The 27,589-nt window shown below is 37.2% G+C and overlaps 1 protein-coding gene across 1 annotated transcript; it reads right to left on the reverse strand.

Annotated features, from left to right (window-relative positions):
- Window positions 1–38: 38 nt before the first annotated feature.
- On the reverse strand, window positions 39–27,589 carry chrnb2 (cholinergic receptor, nicotinic, beta 2). The gene is made up of 6 exons (XM_081387894.1): window positions 27,471–27,589; window positions 15,231–15,376; window positions 13,162–13,206; window positions 9,900–10,009; window positions 5,835–6,975; window positions 39–2,192 (listed from the first exon to the last, which is right to left on the reverse strand). The coding sequence occupies exons 1-6, from the start codon at window positions 27,514–27,516 to the stop codon at window positions 2,040–2,042; spliced, it is 1,641 nt and encodes a 546-aa protein (XP_081244020.1). The 5' UTR covers window positions 27,517–27,589; the 3' UTR covers window positions 39–2,039.

Consider the following 27,589-nt stretch of genomic DNA (forward strand, 5'->3'; position numbering starts at 1 on the left):
TAGCTTGACTTTCACCCTTCTTTTTTTTTTTTTTTTTTAAAGCTAACGGTCAGGATAAGAGAATGTAATAGAGCAACTGTACTATGCAGGTTTGTGGTTTGTAAAAAGGGCTTTTTTGCAGAGCAGTGCTGGTGAGAGAAATACGAGAGGAGGAATGAGAAAGACTAAAGCAGGATAGCATGAGTGCGAGGTCATTTGAAGCGCTCAGGAAATACAGTCGAGAAAAAAAATGTAATCCATGGGTGAACATTTTTGCATAATCTGCTTTCTGAGAGATGAGTTTTGGAGATTTCCTGCTTAATGAACCGTATGGATGAAACTGATAGAGAAATCCACACTTAAAGTCTTAACTGCCAGGTAGTGGCCCACAAATTCATTAAGGTCAAGATATGATATGCAAATAGGAAGAAGGATATGGAGGCTCAATTAGCAGAGGAAATAGCTAGCAATGCTAGCATATTGCTTCACTTTGTTTTTTTATGAGCAAAAGTTATTTTAAATTGTAATAATATTTAACAATATTACGGTTTTACTGTATTTTGGATCAAATACATAAATGCAGCCTTGGTGACCGTGATTGGTGACAGACCCCAAACTTTGAATGGTACTACGGATATATAATCTGATTTTATATAATCTCTTTTTACCTGAATTTACCTTAATATTTAAATCAAATGTGTTAAACGGAGCTGAGAGTACTGTACTCTTGTTAATATCTGAAAGCATAATCAAATAATCCAAAATACTTAATGAACAAACAACCATAGAATTTGTGAATGACAAGCATTCAAATTATGCTGAAATCGCTGATTTCACAACCAGTATAATCACCTAAAATCAAGTATTATCCAAACTTATGTTAACACTTAATGTGTTTTTGAATATGGGAATGGTCATAATCAATGGCTTTATATTTTCATGAGAAGCTATTATGTATTTCTAAGGCGCAAGTAATGTGGTGTGAGAGGACTGATAGGAACAGGATATTTAAATGAGAAGGATAGCAGAAAGAGAGAAAGGGAATGAAAGGAAGATAAAGGAGGCCATACTGCTCAGAATTTCATCATGAAAACTTTTCATGTCAGTTTAGTCTCTCTTGTCTCAATTTTGAACTCTCAGATTCGTTGACTATTAACCATTCTGTCCGACAACGGCAGACCTCAGTAAAGTATTTGGGAGCTAAAGGGAGTCATTGAGCTCATTGCTCATCTGTTCAGTGTTGTACTGAAAATTCACAAGGCTTGGGACAACATTTTTATGGATGGGAACCCTCTCCCACGTCACAGAGAGCCTTATAATAGTGGGGCTTTTTTTTTTTGGCAAATTTAACTGTTTTCATAGAGCCACCAATCCTACAGTCATTGTCTATTAACACGCTCACTCTGATCTCATCAGGCATCCTCCCTCTTTATGTTGTGTGTTGTAGTAATACAATTCACACATTAATTATATAAATAATAATACAATACTGCATCGAAGCCCATTCTCGAAGGACTAGACACTCGTTTTCGCACAGAAATGAGAATGTTGTTGTATTTGCAATACATGGATCATGACAGGCTTCTAGACCGTAAGAAATAAATAAGACAGATTTAATTATGAAAATCTGATAGAAATGACGTTAGAGCAGGCATTTAAGTTCATCCCTGTCTGGCTAGCTTGCATGTACAGGTAACAAACGGAAGTCATGTGACTCTTGCTTGTTTCAGAGCTTGTGGGCTGTGGATGGCTTTCTATTTGCAGAAAAGAGTGCTGATTGGCTGCTGAGCAAAGTAAACAGGTGTCTCCTTTCTCTCCGATTGGCTTGTGTGGTTTTTCACCTAAAAGGAGGGGAAGGTGGACTGGACGAAAGGCCTGAATGAGAATCCTGGACAAAATCCCCACTCTGCATGATATTCCAAAAAAGTTTCATATAAACCTAAGGTTAGTCCAGAGTGACATTTGCCCTCCCCTTCGACAGACCCCCCCTCCTCCCTTCGCCCTCCTGTCGCGACTGATGGTGGGTAGCTTCCATTGGTGTGGCGAGGGTTGGTGGTTAGTCAGCCAGGTGTGTGGGTGATAGTTTTGGCTGTGTAGTTTTGGAAAAGAGGTTGAAGGAACATTCCGATCGTGCCAAAGACACACACAAACACAAAGATCCAGAGGAATAGACGGTCGATCACCATGGCGACGTACTTCCAGTCCTCACTCACCTGTGAGATAAAAAGAACAGCAGATGAAAAAGGAGTGGAAGGATGGATGGATTGAGAGAACCGTGTAGTTATTTTTAGCTAAAACTAAAACTATTAAAAATAGTTTTCATCAATCAAAATAATGCTGAAATAAAATACAAATATTAGTTGAAAAACTTAGCTTCAATGAGAATTAGAAATGCTGCCTTGGCAACAAACTGAAATGAAATGAAATTGTATATAATGTAATGTAATTTAAATTTAAAAAAATTATAAATTTAATAAAAGAGAGAGAAAGAATGGGGAAAAAGGGTGAAATTCTTCCATTATTTACTGAATACTGCAATTTTTTTGTAATCTTATCATGCTCTCCTTTTCTCTGTTCTCTAAAAATGAATTTTTTAGTTGTTCACATCGAATAGAGAATGCTTTTACAATTCCAATTTAATTCATGAATTTAAATACTAAGGAAGCAAACAGGAAGTAGAATTGAAATCTGAATTTGAATGTAAGGATGAATTGCAATGGAAAACAATTCATTTGAACCGAATTAGTCATTTTTAACAAGAACTGAATCAATGAAAGAACCGATGAATGAAAACTGAATGTTGGCACGAGATGAGAGTCTTAAAGTTTGAAGATTTTATAGGCCTTCATATAAATTTTTGGACCATTTCCCAGACCTTTTCCCACACCATTTCCCATCACCTATTAAATTTATTTGCCCAACCCTGGTATGGGCTGCGTCCCCGAAAGCTTAGGCAGTGACTTGTTGCCTGACCTATCAGACAATGACTTTGTAGGCAGCATTTGCGCACGAAGGTATCTTATAGAAAGCACAGGATTGTGGGATCTCGAAGGCATTTTTAAGCTTTCGGACGCAGCCATGATGTTTTTCATAACCCCATCCCTAAATAACAATAATTGTGATTGATCTCTATACATGTCAGTCAAGCTGCTCTTCCTTAGTAGGTGGTTCTTGACCAGAATCTGCTGCTGTATGGACAGACCTTGTGACGTCTATTCAAAGGTCTTGTTACATGAGACTGTGACCATATGTCATGGTGTTAAACCTGGGCCATAGATGCCATATTTGATTTGAGAGCTGCAGCAGAGAGGAATGAATAATAATGAATGAATCAGCGAAGAAAAGGGTTCTTTTTTGGAGCTTTGAACTCATTACATTGCAAAAGGCAGCAAGACTCTTCAAAAATTCCTTCTTTGAGTTCCATGGAAAAGATAGCAGCAAATGACTTTAGAAAGACTGGAGAGTGAGGGAATAATGACAGAATTGTAATTTTTAGGTGAAATATCCCTTTAGAAAGGCAAAATGTCAAAAAGCAAGGAAGATGTCAAATGTAAAAGAGAGACAGGACATAGATGAGTCATATATAAAATGTGAGGGTGGGGTTAAAAAAAATTGAGAGGTAAACGGGAAATTGAATGCGAATGTGTGGGAGCGAGTGAGAAATAGAGAGAGAAGGGAGGAGAGAAGAGGGTGAAGGAAAAGGTTAATGTGAACAGAGACTTCATTCCGCCACACTGCTCTGATGAGGTGAGACACAGGGGACTTGAACCGTAACCACGGCAAAGGCTGCAAGGGAGTTGGCATGGAGACGCCTTGTTACCATGGGAATGAAACTGTGTTCAGGTCGAGATGATTGACAGAATTACTGAGTGTTGTTAATTTTACCTCATGTTGACTGTATTCCTGCTCTTAAAGAGAAACCAACTGCTCAAGCCCACTTGAAAATATCGCTGAGTTATAAAAATATATTGCTAACTGTTCGAACTAAACAATATCTTCAAAATAATGTGAAAAGATAAAGAAAACAACTCACTAGCCATAAATCTATAATACTGTATATCCACTTATTCAGCAGTTTTCATGCTATGAAAGAGGCCCATATAAAAGATAAAATAATATAAATATGTATCAAATGAACCATAAAATAGAATTAATGTAATTGTAATTTTAAATGAAATATTTTCAAAATGACAATAATTAATAAATTACAAATATAAAAACAATTAAGAAGTGTTCATTTATTACATATATTATTAATAAATATATTGTATTTTTTATCTATATTATCTTTATATTTGTATTTACTTGTGTGTATACACACACACACACACACACACACACACACACATATATATATATATATATATATATATATATATATATATACACACATACATACCCACACACACACACACACACACACACACACACACACACACACACATTATATCTTATACATTACAGGTAAAACTTTTTAATATATCTATTTTAATAAATTTTCATATATCTATTTTCATATATCTTCTTAATGAGATATTTTCATATCTGATCACCTCCGACCTAGACTATCTACAAATAGATCAACTGGCTTTTATCACTTGGCTTCTAAAATGCACATCTTTGTTATAAAAAAAAGAAAAAAATCACCTCTCGTATCATCCAGCACAACTGCTGCTCTCGTACGTGAGTAATGCTGAGACTCAGACGGTGTTTGACAGAATGGGACTGTAAGCCATTTAAATGCCAACAGTGAGTGTAGTGCTGATGTGTAGCTGTGCTTTGGCTAAAGACCACATCTCTTTTTTAATGCTTCAGGACTTGCCTGTCAAAGCCTCCACATCAGAGATTATTAAACCACAAGTGTGGAGCTGCATATTGATCTGAGCATGTCTGTAGGAACGTGTGTAAGCGTTCACTGAGCTCATAATGAATGCCAAGTTTTGAGTCAGGGCTATTGCTAATCTATTGCTCACTCCTAACAGGTTTTTGTATAATGTCCAACTTTCTTTTAGCTGTAATTGCAGCAAAATAATTTCAATACTGACATAGAAATGACTGCAAAGTGACTGGAACTGCGGCTTGGTTCAGCTCAGCTTCTATTATATGATCTTAGCACTTTTGTATCAACCACAGTTATCTCTTCATTTGTACAGTTCAGCAGATACAGGTCCAGTTGTGGAGTAAGCTCAAAAGAAATGGGATCAAATACTGGTGTTACAGATATGTGCCCAATTCAAAAAGTTTTTAGGAAATATATGTTGTCTGTATGACTCTGACAAATAGGCCTTGTTTCACAGTCAGTGCTTAGATTAAGCCAGGATTATGCCTTAGTTTAATTAGGGCATTTAAGTAGCTTTTATAAACGTGCCTTTGAAAAAAAAAGCACTTTCTATGGAGGGACAGAAAAATCTCAGGTTTCATTAAAAAACATATTCATTTCTGTGGAAGATATTCAAAGATAAAGATGAATGAAAGACTAATGGGTTTGAAATGACGTGGGTGAGTAATTGATGATAGAATGTACAGTATGCCATTAAATATAATTATTATGGTTATCGGTTATCTGTCACATCAGCCATGATTGTATGATTATTCAATTAGTTGTGCAGGCCAAATACATGTTAGCTTCTTAGCAACAAAGTTATTTGTTTGAACAAGAGGAATGTTTTCATCTCATATTTCTAGTCTCAGTCACCATATTTCTGTCAGTACCACTACTATAATTTGAGGTACAACAATGAACAGGAAGCATTAATTACACTATGACTGCTATGAATGATAGCATGCTGTTGTTGCTAATGTGAAACCACTCATCCGCACATTCAGAGATGTGATTATGAAAGAGAATGACTCACACTCCGGTCGTCGTCCTCGCTCTTCATGTGGTTTGCGATGAAGCGGACTCCATCTACAGCCTCCTCGAACCCTGGGCAGGCCTGGGCCAGCAGAGCCTGGGTGAGGACCGTAGGGGGCTGCTGCTTCCCCCGAGGTAGAGCAGAGCTCTGCAATGGATTCGAACCTCCTTCCCTGGCCTCTCTCCCCCCTTCCCTTATCCCATTTAGTCCATCTGTCGAACCCCCTCCGCCACCCCCTCCACCCCCTCCACCCAACTCTGCCCCAAACTGTTTCACTGAGGCTCGGTTCACATAGCATGTGCACGCCTCATTGTTCTCTTTATTCCCTGATGAAGAGCCGCTCAGGCCCAGTCCCGCCATGAGCCCGGCAGCCAGACCCCCTCGCCCACCTTCCTGCTGTTCATTGGCACGACGGCGTTGGCGCAGACGCTGTCGCTCGCTGCTGTTTCGCGGCTGCTGCATGAAGAGCAGAGTGGGCAACTTGTTGAGGAACACCAACTTCACCCACGGAGGCATAGTGTGTGTAGTGGGTGACCGGTGATGCACGTTCAGCACGCACACGCTCGTAACAATGGAGAACGTGACCAGCACCATGGTGAACATCAGATACTTCCCGACCAGAGGGACATCGAGGGACGTGGGTGGCACGATTTTGGAGATCAGCAGCAGGAACACAGTGAGGGCCAGTAGCACTGAGATACAGAGCGTCATCTTCTCCCCACAGTCTGATGGCAGGTAGAACACTAGGATGGCCAGCGATGTGATGAGGACGCAAGGAATGATGAGGTTGATGGTGTAGAAGAGGGGTTTGCGGCGGATGATGAAGTCATAGGTGATGTCTACGTAGGTTGGGTCCAGGGGGTTTTCGTTTCGACGGCCGGGCAGTGCGATGATGTCCCACTCGCCGCTGGGTGTGAAATCGTCCATGCTAGCCACATCCGCGCGCAGAACCAGGTCCACTTCTGTGCGGTCGTAGGTCCACGAGCGGAAGCTCAGAGTGCAGTTTTGCTGGTCGAATGGGAAGTGCTTCACCTCAATTTTACAGGCGCTCTTATAGATTGCTGGTGGCAACCAGAATACACTTCCATCATAGGAGACGACAGCATTGGAGTAGAAAGACACCTCATACATGCCGTCAGCACTGATGAGGAAGGAGATAGAGGGGTTACGAGGTGGTTTATACTTTAAAGGAAGCTCTATCAACAGCAAATGTGCCATAATGTTGATCATGTAAAATAAATGAGCCTCGTTTCTTTTTAAAGGGTAACAGTAAAACTTACAATGTATATATATATATATATATATATATATATATATATACAGTATATATATATATACAGTGCAATGCATAAGTTAATACACCCATGCTAAAGTTGACTAAAAAGAGGAATAAAAATCTCTATCTCTAGGTATGGTGAAGGCTATGTGATGATGTGGGGCTATTTTAATTCCGCTATGTGATGATGTGGGGCTATTTTAATTCCAAAGGCCAAAGGAACTTTATCAGGATGCATAGTATCCTAAAAATTAATTTAAAAAAAACACTTAAAAATAAAAATCTGCCTGCCTCTATGGGAATTTAACATAGGGGTGTACACACTTATGCACCCTGTATTTTAAGGAAGAACATTTATTTATTTACGATACATTATTCATTCACAAAGAAAATTGGTGTCCTAAAAGGTTGGATTTTTCCTAATTTTTTAAATTAAGGCATTAAGTTCAATTTCCAAAATATGATTTTTTATTCCTCTTTTTAGTCAACTTTAGCATGGGTGTATTAACTAATGCATTGCACTGTATATATATATATATATATATATATATATATATATATATATATATATACTAAGGGTGTCACGATTTCGATTTTGTATCGAAATCGATCGAAATTAAACCACAACCTCGATCATCGAATTAAAAAATTGAATCGTCGATACTGCCACGCCCCCATGTCACGTCCGGTGCGGTCGGCTTGCAGAACAGAAGTCAACTAGAGCGCAGTGTAGCACCCAGAAAGTTTAGAGGGACGTACATGCTCGCAACAGGGCTTAGGCTACTTTACAAGAAGTTCATATATCAATATTCTTCTAACGAATAGAAATAACCTTATATAATGTATCTATCTGTCTATGTGTACAGTTACGTTCAGAAAGGACGCGCAAGCGGTTGCCATGGTAATGAACAGCCTGCTAGTTAAAGCGAATGTATAATATTATCCTGTATCTGAGCCAAAATGTACAGCGCGCGTTATATTTTCTAAATCCAAACAATTGGCCTCTGAACCAGCTGATAAAATCTTCATTTGATTCAAAACGTGATTACAACTTGAGGACGCTCAAACTCGATCGTATTTTACTGATACAAAAGACGCGCGCGTGCACACGCACTGAGAGGGAGCGCGGTTCACCGGGCTATGGTAAAATAATGACACAGTTTCAAGGTGTGTATAATTTAAACTACTTAGTCAATGCTAACAGTAGCTGCTGTAAGGTTTTTATTACTGCTGCTCTCCTTCTAGTCACTTCTGAACTTTTATTGATTAAGCTCCAGGTGACGGGTTGCCAGATATCACAAAAAGAGCAAAACAAGCCCCTTAAAAACGCAGTAACTTATAAGCATGGCAAAACTTTACCGGGGAAGGAACACATCTAAACCACTAGTATTACTAATATCCTATACAATTAAAAGGAAGTAACTAATTTATTATGAATAGAATAGTTCAATATAAAATATCAGATATTATAAACTGAATGATTAAGTGAAACAATAACATGAGATTGAAAAGTTATTCAGCAATACTTTCTTTAAAGTTTAATCGCACATACGAGTTGTATTTAATATCAATCAGTTGGGGGCAGTTCATCTAAAAGTTGATGGTTGTGTTCTGTTTAATATATTTAGCTATCAAAATAGTTTACCAAATAAATCATTTACCAAATAAAAGAAAAAGAAAATCAAACAAGGTGAAGTACTTTTCATTTCTAAAGTAGGCTATTTGGGTTTATTTATTATACATAAAGCCCTTTCTGTCAATTTCTCCAGAATAGCATAACTATATTGTGAAATATATTGTTACTGTGAAATAAAATGAGTCATATCGTGAAAAAATTATTTTGGTCATACTGCCCAGACCTAGTCTAGCCTAAGCAACCTGTGCTTAAAAAAAAAATAAAAAAAATAAAAAAAAATAAATAAATAAATAAATGTATGTAAAAATCGAGAATCGAATCGAATCGTGACCTTAGAATCGAAAATGTAATCGAATCGAGGATTTGGAGAATCGTGACACCCCTAATATATACACTATTTTTCCTTAAGAAGGTTTAACTATAGAGCTTTAAAGTTGTCTAAATTGTCCTTTTCAAGGTGGATACATTTTAGGTTATGCATTACTTATGTAATTTGTAGATAGAGATTGCTTCATGTAAATAGTGCATTACAGTTTTTTAACTTAACTTTGCAGATATTGTGTGAATGTTTGAGAGTTTACGTCATCATGACAACAAACATTTAAACATGCACATTTTGCAGATGGAACACTGAATTCAAGGGACACACTTTATTGGCTTGTGCATTTGCTATGAATCCAACCCATGACATTGTGCATCCCAACGTATAATGTCATAAGTCATGTGGCTATAGCTTTAATGCAGTGTTTTTCATATTTACTGCCTGACCCTGTTACTTCAAAAGTATCTTGAAGAAAGCCTTAGCGTTTAGGGCCTGCTTGTGGGTTTGTCTCACACGGTTTATTAATGATACATTCAGACAAACACAGGAAGGATGCTAGTATGAACTAGGCTAAATTTAAAATATCTTCCACTACGCGACATGACAGTGAGAGAGGAGAACATGTTTTATTTACAGTGAGGTCATGTAATGTGACACAGGATCACTGCTAATGAGAGGAAGACTGATAAGCAGGGATGTTATCTACCCTCCACTGAAAGAGGAAACGAATGGGTGATGAAAAGAAAGGATAAGATATGATAAAGACAGTAATAATCTGACTAGATAAGTAAATACTCAAGAGCCAAAAATGGGATGATCTTTGAGACTTACTTGTTGTAAAGAACAACATCAGGTAACCAAATATGTTTGGAGGGAAGACGGACCTTCTTCATGCCATCAAACTCATCTGGGTTCCATGTTAGTCGGTAGTCTTGCCACTCCTGAGGAAAGTGTGAAAATTAATAACCATGATAGACTCAAGTAGGCCTTTGATAACTGGAAAAAAGCAATCTGTTAGCATTCCCATTAATTTCAATTGCAGAATAAACAGCTACTTTTGAATGGCTGTCAATGGAGAAAAATGTGTTTTGTAGCCAGATAATATAGTTACAACACCTACTAGCAAAAACCGTGAAATACACTATGTTATACACTAATAAATCTATGAACTTCTTCCACACACATTTCTCCTTATGTCCTGAACCCGTCACATGTTGACCTGTGAACAGGCCGTGTAACCAACCCTCACATGCTGTTAAGATCATGTTCATCTGTCACACACACCACTGCTCTTGGTTAATTAGCAGTATATTAGTATATATAGCGTATGTATATAGCGTATTAATGATCTGTCACATTTCATTACTAATAGAAATGTCTTAATAAACTAGATTAGAAAATTTGAAATAATGACTCGAGGCCATAAATGCTGACAGATTAAATAGACTGCAAATGAGAGCTGTCAAAAGGCATAGCCTAACTAATGGTAGCCATCTTAATACACACAAAAAGAGTGCTAAATGTCTAATGATGGTAATTTAACACACTTCCTGTTTGGTTTTGACCAGATAGTGACCACTAATGTAATTATATTACATTCTTTACTCTGACACACCAATTGCATACACACACTCTAGCTAGAAAAGACACACACAGTTGCAAAGTTTTATGAGTAACCTGTACTGACAGCGGCAATAACTCCTGCCAACTGACATCTATAGTCATAGTGACCATGAGCAGATGATTCAGAGAGGGAGTGACAGAAAGATGGAGAACGAAATAGAAAAAAGAGAGATATGTGTAAGAGAGTACTGTATCTGTTCAAACTGATTTTGATGAGTAGTTCTGTATATACTACACTGAAAAACGTTGCTAGTAAATTTCACAAATAATTACAAAGAAATGCAAGTAACACATTGAATTAAAAGCAAAATTTTGTAAAATGTTCTCCAAAAATCTTTGTGTCATGTTGTGTATGGTCCAATCCAAGACGCTTGACGCAGGTACTATAATATAAAGTCTTTAAAGAGAAAATCAGGTAGCAGCATAATCCACACACTTATTAAAGACAATAAAGTCTTTAGTAAGAAGTCCAAGATGGAGACAGTGGCTAGTAGAACCAAGGTGGAGACAGGGGCCTGGCAGAACTGGGCGATGCTGGAGGGAGTGAGGACCAAAGTGGAGACAGAGGGAAGGAGGAGCCCGGTGGAACCGAAGGGGTGGCGAGTTGAGGCCAAGAAGTCTGTGGCGAAACTAGAACGATGAGAGACCAGGGTGGAGACCTAGGGACAAGTGAGCCCAGTGGGCTCCGGCCTAGGGACGGATATGGCATCTGGATCTGGCTCCGGGATAGACGATGTGGCTAGCTCTGACTCCGTGGCTGGAGGTGGCTCAAGCTTATGGTCCATGGCGGGCAATGGCTTGACCTCTGGTTCCGTGGCAGGCTCAGGCTTCATCACTGGGTCCTGGGAAGATGAGGCTTCCTAGAACAGGCAGGGATATGGGCTCTGGGAAGTTGGAGTTGATGCCTTCCCTGATGACGCCCAGTGTGAAGGAGGATCCAGACACCCACAGGAGGGTGAAGTCGATGAAGTCAACGAATGAAATATAGTCCTCCTCCACAAGCAGCATCTGGCCTATGATGTCATCCATCCTACTCCAAAAGATGTACTTGAGAGCCTTGAGAGTTGTCCCAGCGTGCCTCATGGTACAGATCTAAGATCTCTTCAGCATACTCCTCCCCATTCTGTGAAGGGCAATCTGTTAGTGAAGGGTGTTTTTGAAACACTGCTTCATGAAGCTTTGAAACCTTTTGTATGGAATCAGTGGTTTGGAGCATGTATCAAACTGCCAAAGTCACGTGTTTTCAGTAAACAAGGCTATTTTACATCATAAATGTTTCGAAATGTTTCGAAATTTCAATGGTTCACCGCTGGGCGGCAATCTCTGTGAACCCATGAATCATGCAGATCCACTGAGATCGCCCCCCAGTGGCGAACCATTGAACAACTGTCTATAGTTTTTACCTGATCTCTGATCAGTTTTATACATTTGTAGACATTTTAATGAGACATTAGTATAATTAAAATGAATAATAATAGTTAATAGTCTCTTATTGGCCTGTTTAGCAGAGCCATCCATGGAACAAACAAAACAGCCCCTGAAAATTGATAAAAGACCACATATTATACAGACACTTGATATTTAATCTTATTAGATGATTAGTTAATTGAATTTTATAGATTTTACTTTTAATAAAACATTTGCAATGTATTTGTAAAAGGTGTTATGTATGTCTGGCCTGAGTTTTTGTTGTTCACCAGCGTATGGCCTTTTGAACGGTTCGAAACAGTGAATCATTTTGCGAAGCAATTGGTTCAGTTAATTCGAAGCTATGAAAAGCTTTGTTTCTACCATCACTACAATCCATAGTATTACTCATAGCTGAGGGTCGGTTATTCTGTCACGTTGTGTTTGGTCCAGTCCAAAACTCTTGACACAGGTACTATAATATAAAGTCTTAAATCCACACAGAGAATCACATAGGAGAAAACCAGGAGAAGTAGCAGCATAATCCACACACTTACTAAAGACAATAACCAACAGGCAACAAATGAAACACAGGGCTTTATATACAGAGGACAAACAAAGGCAAATAAACCAGACACTAATGGGTGAAACCCATTAGTAACTAAGACAACAAACAAGGAAATTAACAAGATAAACTAAAAGGAAACACAAGAAACACAGACACATGAATGAAAAAACAAGAACACTGAGCATAACCCTGAAACTTTGTTTTATTTACAACTTTGAAAAATCTTTTTACAGTGTAGTAGCTTTTGAACCATTTATGATATTTATTGGTGCATGTTGCTATTAGATATTTAATTTAATTGTGAATACACACTTGAACGTAATCTTAAAAAAGATTAATAATTTAATAATAGTTTTTAAATGTAATCTTTAATAGAAACCAATGAAACAGCTACATCATTATGATAGAAAAACAAATTCGTGTGTGTGTGTGGTGTAAAAACACTTTACATCTTGAAAATAAAATGGAGCATAAATAATGCAAATATAGACTGACCTGTGTAAGCCAGACATTGGTGGTCATGATCTGTTCTCTCTCATGCTGTGTAGAAAAAAACAGAGGAAGGTAAAAATTTACACAAACTGCATAATTAATTAAAATTTGATAAATAAAGCCCCTATTATGCTTGTTCAGATATTACCTTTCATGTAGTGTGTAATATAGTTGTTTGTAAAAATAAAGGTCTGCAAAGATTTAAAGATCAAAGTGCACTACAAATAGAGTTAATAACTCCCTAAAAGAGAGAACCGATTCTGGACTGTCTGAAATTATATTTCAGTCTTACTTCCAACATGCACCTAGGTAGCTTTGTAGCAAATTTGCATAATGCCAGCCTATGGACTTCATTGGCTGCCCACGAACAACATTTATTTTGACCTGCCTTCAAACCTTGTTAGTTACAGCTGAGGCCTGGAAGAGTTTGGTTCCTTTCATCACCATGTCAAGAAGATGCTGTTTTCTGCGATACGAGAACAAATCCACTTTGCATGCACTTCCAAAGGATGAGGACTCAGAATCAAATTGATACGGTAAAACCTACGTCATCTTTACTGTTCGTATCACTGTGTATCAAGTGCTAATCAGCTTCTGGATCTGAAATTCAGATATGGTAATGGACGTTTCGTTTTCGACATATGCTGTAAGCAGTAGGCCAATCATAACAGACTGGGATATCTGACCAATCAGAGCAGGGTAAGCTCTCGTAAAGAAGGGGTTCAGAGAGACTGAAACCTGTATTGAACCGTTTCAGGCACTGTGAAAAAATAGGTGATGCTGCAATGTACATTATAGTGGAGCGGCTAAGTGCTTATGTTTGGCAGAATCGTTCAGTTTATGATACAAGCGTGAAAATTGGCATGAGCAGTCTCCATGGGTCACTTGACAAGAAAATTGTCCGAGCCACTTGAAATTTCAAGTAGCTGTGGGTGGCTTATTGTCTAGTGACCATCAGAGATTGCTCATGCCAATTTTCATGCTTGTATCACCAAATAAACCACTATATCACTTAACTGCTCCACTAAGGTGTCGGCCATCTTGAAAAATGAAAAATCTTGAAATTTCATGTGGCTCGGACAATTTTCTTGTCAAGTGACCCATGGAGACTGCTCATGCCAATTTTCACGCTTGTATCATAAACTGAACGATTATATCACTTAGCCGCTCCACTATTAAGAGAAAATGAAAGTGTTTTTTTTTTTTTTTTACCTTGGATACATGTGAATCTATTGTAGGTGACCTCCAAAACAAGTTTAGGAACATTAAAATAGCATAATAGGGTTCATTATGATTCATTTATGTTCCTGAATTCATTCAAATGTATTAAATATAATTTATTAAATATAATAAAATATAGTATAATACCATGTAATACAATAAGTTTGATGGTTTGAATTCTGTTTTTATTGAGCAAAGGCTACATTCTTGAGCATAATGGTTCTTTTATGGATCAAGGACATTAAGAAGCCCTTGCCGGCCGCTCCAAAGATAAATTACACAGGAATGACACTGCTTTTCTCCAGCTTTCAGCCCAGGTAAGTGAGCTGCTGATTTACAGTGCATTACAAGCATGAAGGAAGCATGTAATTGGCTGACAGCTGAGCAGTTAGCAATAATGAGTGGTCAGAAAGCATGGGTAATTTGCTGCACCTGTGGGAACCGAGATGGCTACTTCCTGTTGTCCATACTCGCTTCCTACAGCATACTTACAACATAAAAAAAAAAAAAACATCCTAATCCTGAGGCCTCAGAGCTTAACTGCATTATGTCACAGCTCCATTTTAGACCTAAGTGGGCTTACTGAACTAAGAGGCATAGTACCACATTGAAAACTGACCAAATCTGAAAATACAAGTAATTTTGAATAGAAAAGAGGCTTTTGTTAAATGCTCTGTCTCAGTCACTGCTAACTCTTTTGAAAGTGACAACTAGTTTCATGATTAAGTGATTTACTGTACAATTTGTAAGCACAAATTATTTATACAAAGCTAGAGTCAAAACAGTTTAGTGAAACCTTTATTAATATGTAAACTGTATTTAAATATGAAAGAACAAAAGTAGACACTGACCACACTGATGAGCTGGGCCAGCGAGACCATCAGCTGCACGGTCACGAGTTCTGAACCATTAGTCGCTGGTCGGATCAGTTTGTTGTAGTGGGCTGGATTAAGAAGATGCTCCACCAGTCTTTCTTCTGTATCTGCCCCATCACTGCCTGTAAGATATATATATATATACAGTAGATCAATACACATCCCACATTTCAAAAAGATTCCCATTTTTGGATGTGGCATCTGTTTTGTAGTTTTGTTTAAACCTAAGACACAGCTGCAAAACACAGAAAACCTCCTCTCTCGAGAACAGCTATATGGAACAGAAATCTTTTATAACAAAATGAATGTTACTTTGTGTGGAAGCCACAGTGTAAATGATGCAAAGCATGATCAAGCAATTTCATTTTTCTTAAATGAAATGAATTATTTATTGAAAAATTTTTGATAATTTGATAACGCAAATGATCAAAATATTTATGGTGATATATTTTATTATGATTAGGCAATACAAATTATTAAAATATATAATAAAAAATAATAATATATAAAATAAAAAATATAATATATATAATTGAATATACTGCAGTTTCAATCCCTCCAACAAAAAATACTAAAAACTGTTTACACGTAATTTTTGTTAATAATGTATATTCTTTTAAATTGGTTAATAATTTTCAAAAAATTTGTATTCTTTTAAATTTAGTTTCAAAATAGACTGTGTAGCTACAAATGGCGGGGTCTGATAGCATAAATGGTCTGATAATTCCCAATAATGCTCACTCTTTTGTAAAAGCTGTCAATCATTTGTAAACTGTTACATTCAGAGTATATGTGCTGTTCCTCATATTTATCATGTTTCTGCTTGCTTTAGGTAGCTAAATAGCTTGCATTTATTATTAATTTTGGCAGGACAGCAGAAAAGCACTGACTCAAATCTTTATTTTTGAGAGTGACAGAAAAACACCCATCACCTGCTTATAAAACTCACATGCTTACTGCAATTGACTAATAGCACCTACAGATCAATCCAGCAGTATGGCTTTATCCATCAAATCAAGTAAAAGCCTTTTTCCCTACTTCAGTCTATTAGCTACATACATAGGGCCCATATATTTGTAGGTTAATCTTCACTACCAAATGTGAATCAACACAGAATGTGACACATTTGTAATCTTTACTAGACAGTATGTAAAATGACTTTATACTTCTCTAGTTCTAACAAGCAAGTCAAATATTCTCTTTCATATTCCCCTTTGCTATTCTGTCTTCTGCATGGATGTAGTTTTCACTTCTCCTGTCTTGTTGTTTTCTCCTTTCTCAGGGTCAGCATAATAAATCTCCTCTGTCTCTCTCTAACTACTCATCCATCCCGTTCTCTCTGTCTCTGTCTCCCTGCCTCTTATTGGCTTGTTCTTGTTGTGTTCAGTGGACAGGAATGATGTTTCTACGGCACAGATCAATGAAGACTCTAATCACACACCATAAACTCTCTTTCTCCTCTGCTCTCCTCTCTGCACATGTCCACCTGCACATCCCTCTAAATCTCTCTGTCTCTATCTAAATGCAGCATCTCTTTTCTGCTCAGTTTTCCTTCTTTTATTGCTCGTCTTTAAAAAAAGACCATGAAAGAGTGAGATGAATGATTTGGTGAGTAGTGTGCTTGTTTGTCTTTAGGCTATATTAATGAATATGATAAGTTTTACATAACTATAAAGTGTGTGTATATATATATATATCAGCACATTATTTAGGATGTTTAACATTAATAAAATGCAAAACAAATAAAGCTATAAAGAAGAAGCAGCGTAATTTGCATATTTTTACTATCACAAAAGGGTAAAAACTGTTGTTGATGCTCAAGAAGCCAACACTCAATAGTAATCAATGATAGGGTGAATTCAGATAAATGGGACACCTCTTGTTAAAGGAGAACTCAAGTCAATTTTAACATTGAGCTCATTTTTTTGTACATTTGGAGTGCTGTCAATACAGAGAACAACAACAAAAATCGGTGTTGCCTACACCGTGATATCCTTTTTTTTTTAATTTGCACCCTGTTGACTTCAATGGGGCAAGTACTAAGCCTGCTTTTAGCCTCTTAACATCCTTGATGTGTCATTACAAGTGCACAGAAAATGTGAGTGATTCCTTCTGAGTGAACACGAGTGAATCTGACTGCAGTAGATGTGAAAGATATGAATAAAAATGATGTTATTTAAGCCAGCGCAAATACCTGTGTTTACATCCTGTTTTCGGTTGAAGTCCAAAGTAGTCGATTGCCGAGTTCACGTGCATAGGTTTAGTTACCTATGATCACGCGTGAACTCGGCAATCGATTACTTTGGACTTAAACCGAAAACAGGATGTAAACACAGGTATTTGCGCTGGCTTAAATAACATCATTTTTATTCATATCTTTCACATCTACTGCAGTCAGATTCACTCGTGTTCACTCAGAAGGAATCACTCACATTTTCTGTGCACTTGTAATGACACATCAAGGATGTTAAGAGGCTAAAAGCAGGTTTAGTACTTGCCCCATTGAAGTCAACAGGGTGCATATTTTAAAAATAGAATAACTCGGTGTAGGCAACACCGATTTTTGTCGTTGTTCTCTGTATTGACAGCACTCCAAATGTACAAAAAAATGAGCTCAATGTTAAAATTGACCGGAGTTCTCCTTTAATCATGTAATTTCGATTTTTTTTTTCTTAATTACTTTTGTTAACGTTAAGGTCCAGCTACAATTGAGTTTATTTAATGTGTTATTTGAAGGGTATAAACCAATAAGCATTTTGAGATCATTCACTCCAGGCAAATGTGGGCCCAAAAGTGGGCGATCCCTGATTTGTCAAAAAATTAGACATGATAAAAACACATGGATTATTAACACATATTTCAAACAAACATATTCAATCAACAACATATGAGTAAAATTTAAAAAAAAATCACTCAATTCAAGTGCAAAATTCAAAATGAATCTAGTTGTCACGTTATATTCAGTTAGTTTTGGTTTTCATGGAGTTTCTGTTTGTTTTCATTAGTCAGGTGTCTTCCTTTGTTCAGTTTTCCCGCTTCTCATTTGTTTATATTGGTTTCAGCTGTGTTTAATTAATTATTCTCATTTGTGCTCCTACTTAAGTTGTACCCTCACATTCTCTGTTTGGGCTTGTTCACGTTAGATGTGTATCTCTGCCCTGTATTGGATTATTGCCTATTTGGATTAAACTTTGTATTGGAATTATCTTCTTCTGAAGCTTCATCTGTCTGTTTGCTACGCACACTTCGTGGTGTTGTGACTAGTATATTCAGAACTCAAAAATATCAGAATATTCAGAAATCAGAATACTTACTGACATAAACTATCTTACTGACCCCAAACGATTGAACTGTAGTGTAAATGGCAAAAGATGACCTCCCAGATTAAAATTTTTCACAAATTGCCAAAAAATATGACACCGCCTTTTTATATAATCTGAGTTGGCTATTTACTACTAACTGGTGCATAAAATCACGGAGTCTGGTGTGCACCAGACAGACCTGAACCCCACTGAACATATTTGGGATGAATTACGATGCGAATGAGACCTAACCACGCGACTGCAGCTGAATAGGAGCAATTTCCTGCATTCACGTTCCATCATTAAGTGTTAAGCCTTCCCAGAAAACTGGAAGCTATTATAACAGCAAACAGAGGATCCACTCCTCTGGTTTCAAAATGACTGTAAATGTTCAGCAAAGGCCACAATGACTATCCTCCTTCCATTCCTGGTAATCCTCCATTCTTTTCTTTCTCAGTCCATCCATCCTTTCCCCTCTGGCCTTTTTAAGACAATGTTGTGAGGGCCTGTGTTGAGGCAGAAGGTATTTTAATAAATCAGCATGTTTTCTCTTCCTCTTTGATCCTCTCGCTCAGACTCTCTGGGTGTTTGCAGTGCTATATAAAGCCAAGCAGTAGGATGCCGTCTTCTCCAGCTCTATATAAGTGCTATAATGTTTCCCTGTGCTTTCGCTTGTGTGCGGATCTACTCTCATTAAAATATTGTAGGGGAGACCGGGGGCAATTGTGACATGTTTTGTAATTTCTCTCTTTTACATATCTCTTGGTATGGAAATGCTATATGTGTGCCCAAATTGTCCATTAATAGACTTATAATGAGAATTTAACCTGCCATGAATAATGTTTTCAAAGCAAACATTGAAATGCTGTTATTTTAAATAATTCAAATTGTCATTCATCAATGCACTTATGGTCTGTCAATCATGTTAACATTAAGCAATAATATAATACTTTTGAGATTTGTTCCACATTTTTGTTAGAAATTCCTCACAAAATGAAATAATCACAATCATTTTTCTACAATTCTTTCTCCCCTAAACATAAGTGGATCAATATGTGTGGATTCATTAAAGAGTTAAACCACCCAAAGAAATCACCCTCATGTCATTCCAAACCTACAGTATGACTTTGTTTTTTGTGGAACACAAAAGGAGACATTTTGAAGAATGCTGGTAACCAAAATGTTTCGGTTCCTATTGACTTCTAGTATAATATGGACTAAAAATACAATGGTCAATGGAAAACAAAATGGTTTAGTTACCAACATTCTTTGTTGTGTTCCACAAAAAAGAAAGTCATACAGGTTTGGAACAACATGGTGGTGGACTATCCCATAATGACAGTCTTATCAAACCACAAACATTTATCACACATGCACATATTACATAGTGAATGAATAAATGGACGTAAAATGGACGTATATTAGATACCATCTAAAGATGTCAGATACTATCTACCATTAGATGTTAGAGAGTATATTCCAATGCCAACATACAAAAAAGCTCATATGAATGTGGTGTGCATACTGTACATTCAGCTGTGAATAGCTTATAAATTAGGGTAAATGTCTACTGCACAAAATAAGTCTCTCCTTTCAGGCTATTACATACATATTTGTGCTATATTTATGCACTGCATTTCTGCAGTACATGCCTTTCGAAGAGAAGAAAGAGAGAAGTCATTTCAGGAGGAATAGGACGATGTGTTTTAGACAGATGCCTAGAGCTGATGGTATTGATCTTAGCATCTAAAGTACACTCATAACGGTGAAAGCTTCCAACGACAGGCCAAACAAATTCCTGGCCATAGAAAGCTATTGTGTTACCGCACATCGCATTGCATCACACATACTGCAATCCATTCCACAAGGACACGAAAGGGAGTCGGCTTCATAAGCTCATTTGGCTGACATTGTCTTCTTTACAGGATAATCTTGCCTGTCGATATGTCCCCAAATTCTACCTCTCAGCATATGGTTTTAGTGTCACCTTTTCGTTTGCCAGAATTAGAAATTGCTCCTTAAAATAAGAATGTTATTTCAGAATATTATATTTTATATCATATAATGTCATAAAAATCATTACATCTGTAGACTGTCTTACATTTTGTGCAATAAAACTGCATTACAGTAGCATTGCTGAATGATTCCTGTAATTATGTAGGCCTAATCAAAGCATTTGTGATTATACATTTGATCTAAAGGCTGAAAAGTCTTGGATCACAAAATTGGCATTTAAGCAGTTCAACAACACTCTTTTTCTTCTTTGAAGTATACAGTGCACTCTTTAAATGGGATGTAAAAGGAATCGATAGCACTCTGAACCTGTTTTATTGTTATGCTTCCCTGCTGTTTCTGGGTCTGTCTTCCTTCTGAACCATCACCATTTGTGCTCCATAGACATAAACTGGTTCTGAAAATTGAGTGCTAACAATTAGTCCAGCTTATGTTGGCAGGTTTATGTCTGGCTGATTTGAAATGGCTTGTCTGAGCTTGTTTGTGATCATCAAAAAGGAACATTGGCTTGGTAACACATGGGCACATCTGGATTAAAAAAACAGCAGCTCATCGGCAATTAATACTTGACCATCATCAATGCCCTGTTGCCCTAGTGTTTTGTTTAAATATTTAATTTAATGAAATGTACTTATTATTCTAAAATGTTAATAATCACAAAATAATTCATTTATAAGTGTTGAATGTTTATTTGTTTAGCTGTGAGCCTTTGCTTAACTTTGCTTTTAGCTGTAAATAATCAGTTATTTTAAATTAGGTTTTATTTATCTTCATTTTTTTTTTGTATTTAAATATATTAAATTTCAATTTATAAAATGTATTTCTCAAATCATAATATAATGACAGGGGTCGACACAAAATAAATAAGGTAGCATTATGAATATTCATAAGGTCTTTGCTGAGTCATGCGTTTTACCTCTCTTAGCACATCTGGCAATTAAGGTTTACTTTTTGAATCATGAAAATAAAAAAATGAAAATATGTGTGAAACAAAAAATCTGTACATTAACGTTAACCAAAGCTAAAGTTAAGCTAAATGTAATGCTCAAGTACAGAACAGTATATGATAATAATGATTATTTTAATGTCTTTGCAATGTAAACAGAGTAGCCTATGTAAATACATTAATATGGTACCATATACACGGTTGAATTAAAAATACAAAACTGGTGTGCACATCCCAAACACCCAGATTGGGCTCAGGTGCAGGACAACAAAGTTACATAAACGAAAAAAAGAAGCGCGAAGTACAACGTTTCGACCATCAGGTCTTCATCAGGCACAATTCTCAGTGTGCGGACTTCACGCTTCTTTTTTTCGACCATATACACAGTTATCATGAGCCAGCTTTAAAATGCAACTCTCTCTCTCTCTCTCTGTGTGACTATGGGGTGAAAAGGTTGAAGACCTCTGGTTCATAAGCTTTTATGATACAGATATTTCAAACTGCTGTAGAAGATTAGCATGCGAGACATGCTGGTTGGATATCTATGTGAAACTGAAAAGCCTCAGGATCATTTGTTGGCTGCTGAAACGGTCTGTGGATCATAGATATGAGTCTTATCTACATGGGCTAAAGTGTTGAGCCAGCATGACTGACATTCAGATCAGATGACAAGAGCACAACGCAAGCATGTTATATGCATATAAGCTATAATGTACATGAAACATCAAAATGGAGAGAAAAATAAGATAAAGAGAAGGCAAGAGAAACAATGTGTGTGTGGGTTTGTGTTCAATACAAACTACTGCTCAAAACTTTGAGGTCTGCAGAAGTCTCTTATATATGCTTATCAAGGCTATATTTATTTGATCAAAAATACAGTAAAAAGTAATATTGTGAACTATTATTACAATTTAAAATGATATATATATTTTATATATTTTAAAAATAAGCTTTATAATTATTTATATTTTTAAATGTAATGTATTCCTGCGATGGCAAAGCTGAACTTTCAGCATCATTACTATTCTTCTGTGTCACATGATCCTTCAGAAGTCATTCATATATGCTAATTTGCTACTCAAGAAACATTTCTTATTATATAAATATTGAAAACAGTCGTGCTGCAAAATATTTTTTATATACTTTTTCAGGAAAAAGTCTAAACCTGCATGACTTTCTTCTGTAAAACACAAAGATCTTTTACATGCAATTACAGTGAATAAAATAATGCAAAAAAGCAAAAATAGCATTGAAGTGGTCCACATGGCTTATATCTAGCTCTCATTGGTGTGTTCGAACGATTTGTGAACGAATCTTCTTTTGAGTCAGATCATTTTAACCAATTGGTTGATCCTGTTTAGAAACTCACTCATAATGATTAGTTCATGAATTGACTGATCTAATCTAAATTACTTCAGTTGAAGCTGTTCTCGGGTTAACAGAATAGTATCAGTACAGAAATTATTTTTGGTCTGTTTGTCAACCACAGCTATTGTATGGCTTCAAAAAGACAAGGAATACAGAGCACAAGTAGTATGGATCATCTTTACAATACTTTTATGCTGCTTTTGCGTTCATTCTTTTAGCTTGAACGCTGCAGTATGCATTCATTGTAATTGCATGGAAAATATCATATCATGTTCCACATAAGAGAGAAATTTATACAGGTTTGGAACATGAGGGTGAGTAAATGGTGACAGAATTTTTATTTTTGGGTGAACAATATATTTGATGACAGTTGACCTGGATAGGCAGCTGAAAATTCCAGCACACATCACCCAGTCCATGCATAGACTGGACATCATCCTGGTCTCGGAGTCTACGAAACAGCTTCCAACTGGAGCTAACTGTGAATTGGGAGGAAACGATGGAAGAGGAGCATGAGAGAAAGAGTGACTGCTGGAGGCCTGACGCTGGAATTGATGGAAAACCAGGTGCATGCCAGAGGAGGTGGGTTGAAGAGGATTTGAAGGACATTCCCTCAGCAAGGCTTATGGAATGCTGGGAATAACTGGTGCAAGCCGGAAAAGAGCCATCAACAACAGCATGGAGGCTGCAGAGCGGGTATCAAGATGCCTATGGTTGAAAAGGTGTAACGTGTGGAGAGCCCAAAATGCCATTTGGACACAGGCCAAGGCTTGATCCACCTCAGACGGGTCGCCTGTTGAAAGACCCGAAACACTATGACGCCAGGAAACAACACTGATGATGTGTCCAAGTTTGTGCATCAGTGATGTGGTGGGGTTTGGAATCGGTAGATGTGTCCTAAAAGAAGAAGCCAGGACGTCCTTGAAAGTCCTTTGAGAGTCAATGTGTTTGACCAATAGTAAGGGAGAGACACAGACTCTGTGAGGAGGAGTGTGTGTGTGCTGAGGTGTGAATAATAAACGCTAAAAATAGACCAGGAGGTAAACCTCCCATCCGCACCTACACTCAGTGCTCTTTATTGACCCCTCAAAATATGCATCTCTTTATGCGTGTCTGCAAATGGGAAAGACAGTGATACACGCATGGGCAAGTTTGCGTACATGTAATTTGATTAGTATGCAAGCCTGAAGGTTTGAGATCTGTCTCGTTCTTGAAGCAACACACCAAAGCTGTTTTCTGATTCTTGCCCGACTATTCCGTGTCAAAGTCCGCCTCCTGTTCCACCATCCGCTTCCAGCATCACCGTCTCTTCGATTACTCCCTCTCTCAACAAGTCAGTGTGCTCTGTTTGAAAACATCCATCCATCCATCACATCTTTGGCTTATGTAGTGGTATGTTTTAAAAGTCTGATTCCTGGGTGTTAGTTTGTAGCAGATCTATAATGCAGGAGGTGGAGAGGGCTTGACCCTCTGTGTCTCCACCATCGATCAGCTGGTAGATAAAGGTGGGCCTTAAGTCACTCTACAACAGGCTTTGTCTGTTTTTACGGCTCCCTCAAGGCTGAAGCTGTATTTAGTCCAAAATCACTGCCAAATCTGCTCCTCCTTGATAAAGAGAGGCCTTACGGCAGGACGCTCAGCAAAGCAGAGCAAGGACAGAGTTACTGACATTAATTACAGTTAATGCGTGGGCAGAATGGATGAGGTGAGAGGAAATGAATATTGATTCACCATATATTTCGGCTGGGTGGGTGCCTACGAATACCATGTCTTCCTGTGCCTGTATAGCACTTTTTAATATATGTGTGTGTGTGTTATATAATAATACATTCAAAATTAGGAATTATGTAAATATCTAGTTTAATATTACTGACTCAAATTAATTATATTAGGTAAACTTAATATTATAAAAATTGGATAAAATGCAGCCTTAAAGCGATAGTTCACCCCGAAAATGAAAATTATGTAATCTATTTACTTACACTGTCATGTCGTTCCAAACCCATTATAAGACTTTCATTCATCCATCTTCAAACGCTAATCAAGATATTTTTCTTCTTTCCCTCCATTTAAAGTCCATTACATCACAACGTTTGACACGTCAAAAAGTTTATAAAAAAGATTGCAAAAGAAATATATAAGCAGTTTTAATACTGAAGGGACACAATCACTTTATACGGTGAACAGATTTAATTTAGGCTTTTATTCATATACAGCCTGAACATTGTGCCTCCAGAAGACTTATATTAAACCACTCTATTCACATGGATTACTTTTACAATGTCTTTATAAACATTTTGAAGTATCAAAGTTTTGGTGGAATGGACTTTCAATGGAGGGACAGAAAAAATCTTAATTTGGAATGACATGAGAGTGAAGAAATGATATAGATTTTCATTTTTGGATGAACTAACTTAACCGATTTTCAACCCACTTTGTATTGTTACAGTATCGGTTGTATGTAAATAAATCATGTTTACTCATTCTCCGTGTTATTCCTGGACCGAGAAACTCCGTAAAAAGACTTTTAACAGCTCCAGGGCTTTCGTGAAAACTACAGATTGCACTTCCGCGTTTTTGTATCCCCGCCCATGGGATCACTGAAAATGGTAATGCAAAGGATGGTGGCTTTTATCCCTAATGGTCTTTGTAAATAAATACCATAAGAGATTATTTTCCAAAAGATGATCTCAAAAGTAGAGTGTTGCATTTTAGCTGAACAAAAGCTCAACATTAAATACAGGTCAGACTCAGAGCTTCTGACTTGATGCCACTTAATGAGAGAACAGGCCACAGACCATTGCTATAGTATGATATGTGTGTATTACATAACCTTAATCATTCACACACTGGATGCATGTCTGTTCATCACCATAACAACCGTTAATGATTATCTAATATGACTGGGTGGGTTACTGCATAGTGAGTCTAATACACACAGATGTAGTAGTACTATATCTATCCTTGAGTTGCTGTGTAAGAGAATCTTAAAATGCTTATACCATGAGCTCAGATAGGAAAAGAGGGCTATTGATGGATGTAGGATGGTGGAGAGAGGACCCTCCTCTTTCTGACCCTAGCAAACCCTTTCACCACACATCTGACGGTCACTTGTTCTTTTACTCATTAGCTTGTAGTCAGAGTTAATTAACTGAATTAGCCATCTGGGGTCTGACACTTATAAAGAAGGACCTAAGTCAATTTTCACCAGCCCACAATGTGGGTGTGTGTCCACATTTATTTATTTTTTTCCATATTAAGCTTGTTCAATTAAAAATTCATGTTCAATCATTATGTTTCTAACAGGAGAACTGCAACAATTACATCATAAAAATTGACAGGTAAGGTAACCTAAAACGTAGTAACATCTAAATCTGATTTCCAATAAAATATATTATTTAAAAGGACTAAACAGACTACATTAGGTTACACAAAAGATGGTTAAAGATCATCAGGTCACTTTTAAAGAAGAGATATTTGACTTTTAAGAGTGAAATAATTTTAGGGAAATAATCATTACTTTTTTATTTATTTTAAAACCCTAAACCTTTTCTGATTCCAGGAGATTCTGACAGGTAAATCAGGTAAATTGTTTGTTATTCCCACAATGAAAAATACATCTGTTCACTGTATTGGACTCCACAGACTAAAGTGTATTTCATGATAAAGTGTAGATAATGTCTAAGATTTTTTTTTTATAAAATCATTGTATGCGAAAATAGAGCAACAACACTATGGATTTGTATGAAAGACGCACATGATATGTGTGAAAGTGTGTTATGTTATTCATACTACAGTATATGCATATTTCTGTTTACCAACAAATTGCCATTTAGTTAAATTACTTTACAATACAACCCCAAATTGATGGTGATGACAGATGTGTAACATCTGGGTGGGAATCGTTATATTCTTTTTCTGAAGTAAAAAGAAACATTAAACTTTCTTTTCGCGTAGATATTTAATAATACATGCGTCTGGAGGTTAAAGACCCTTATGTTTCTCCATGCACACTTCAAGCCATTTCAGCAACCTCGCTACATGAATATCGATTTCTCACAAGCTTTGCAACTATCCAACTATCCATTCCTTGCGAGACATTGCTGAGTGATAAACACAAATTAAATGTTATCTTCGTCAAGCGGCGACCCCAGAGAGCCTCTAAAAATCACATTTCAGCAGCTGTGGCGGTTGCGGCTCATTGCAGTAATGATGTGTATTATCATTTCGGTTTAGGCTACAGTGTCATAACCGCTGCTCAGCACTTCTGCGTACAATGAGAAACAGCCTATCATGCCGCCGCCAACGTGATTCTATATAAATGCGCTACAGCAACTTACAGGACGACAAGAAAATATGGGCATATAAACCTAAAAATTCAGGTCACAAATGAAATATTAACACACTGTTTGTATAGATATAGTCCACCGCCCAGCATCTCTCCATCTCCAAAAGAGCTACGGTTCGCTCATACATCCCTTCTTCTATGGCAATATCAATGTGCTCGCGCAGCAAGCCTACATTATGTATAGTTTCGCGAATAAAGCCTTAGAGAAGCGCTTCCTTTGCTTTGACCACATAACTTACTTTTCACAGAGGCGAGGATGCAGAAGAGCGTCCACAGAGCCATCATCTCAGCGAGGACGGGGAAGCATCTGCCGCGCGTGAACTGCTCTCTCCCGTGGGCGCGTGTGGTCGTGCGTATC

Source organism: Scardinius erythrophthalmus (assembly GCF_964197995.2).
Source record: "Scardinius erythrophthalmus genome assembly, chromosome: 16".
Taxonomy (NCBI): Eukaryota; Metazoa; Chordata; class Actinopteri; order Cypriniformes; family Leuciscidae; genus Scardinius; species Scardinius erythrophthalmus.

Excerpts from the sequence above, each read along its gene's own strand:
- chrnb2 (XM_081387894.1), bottom strand. The coding sequence starts at position 27,516 with ATGATGGCTCTGTGGACGCTCTTCTGCATCCTCGCCTCTGTGAAAA. Across the intron at positions 10,010-13,161 it reads CCAATGTCTGGCTTACACAG|GAGTGGCAAGACTACCGACT; the intron begins GTCAGTCTATAT and ends CACTTTCCTCAG. Across the intron at positions 6,976-9,899 it reads GATGTTGTTCTTTACAACAA|TGCTGACGGCATGTATGAGG; the intron begins GTAAGTCTCAAA and ends CTTCCTCATCAG.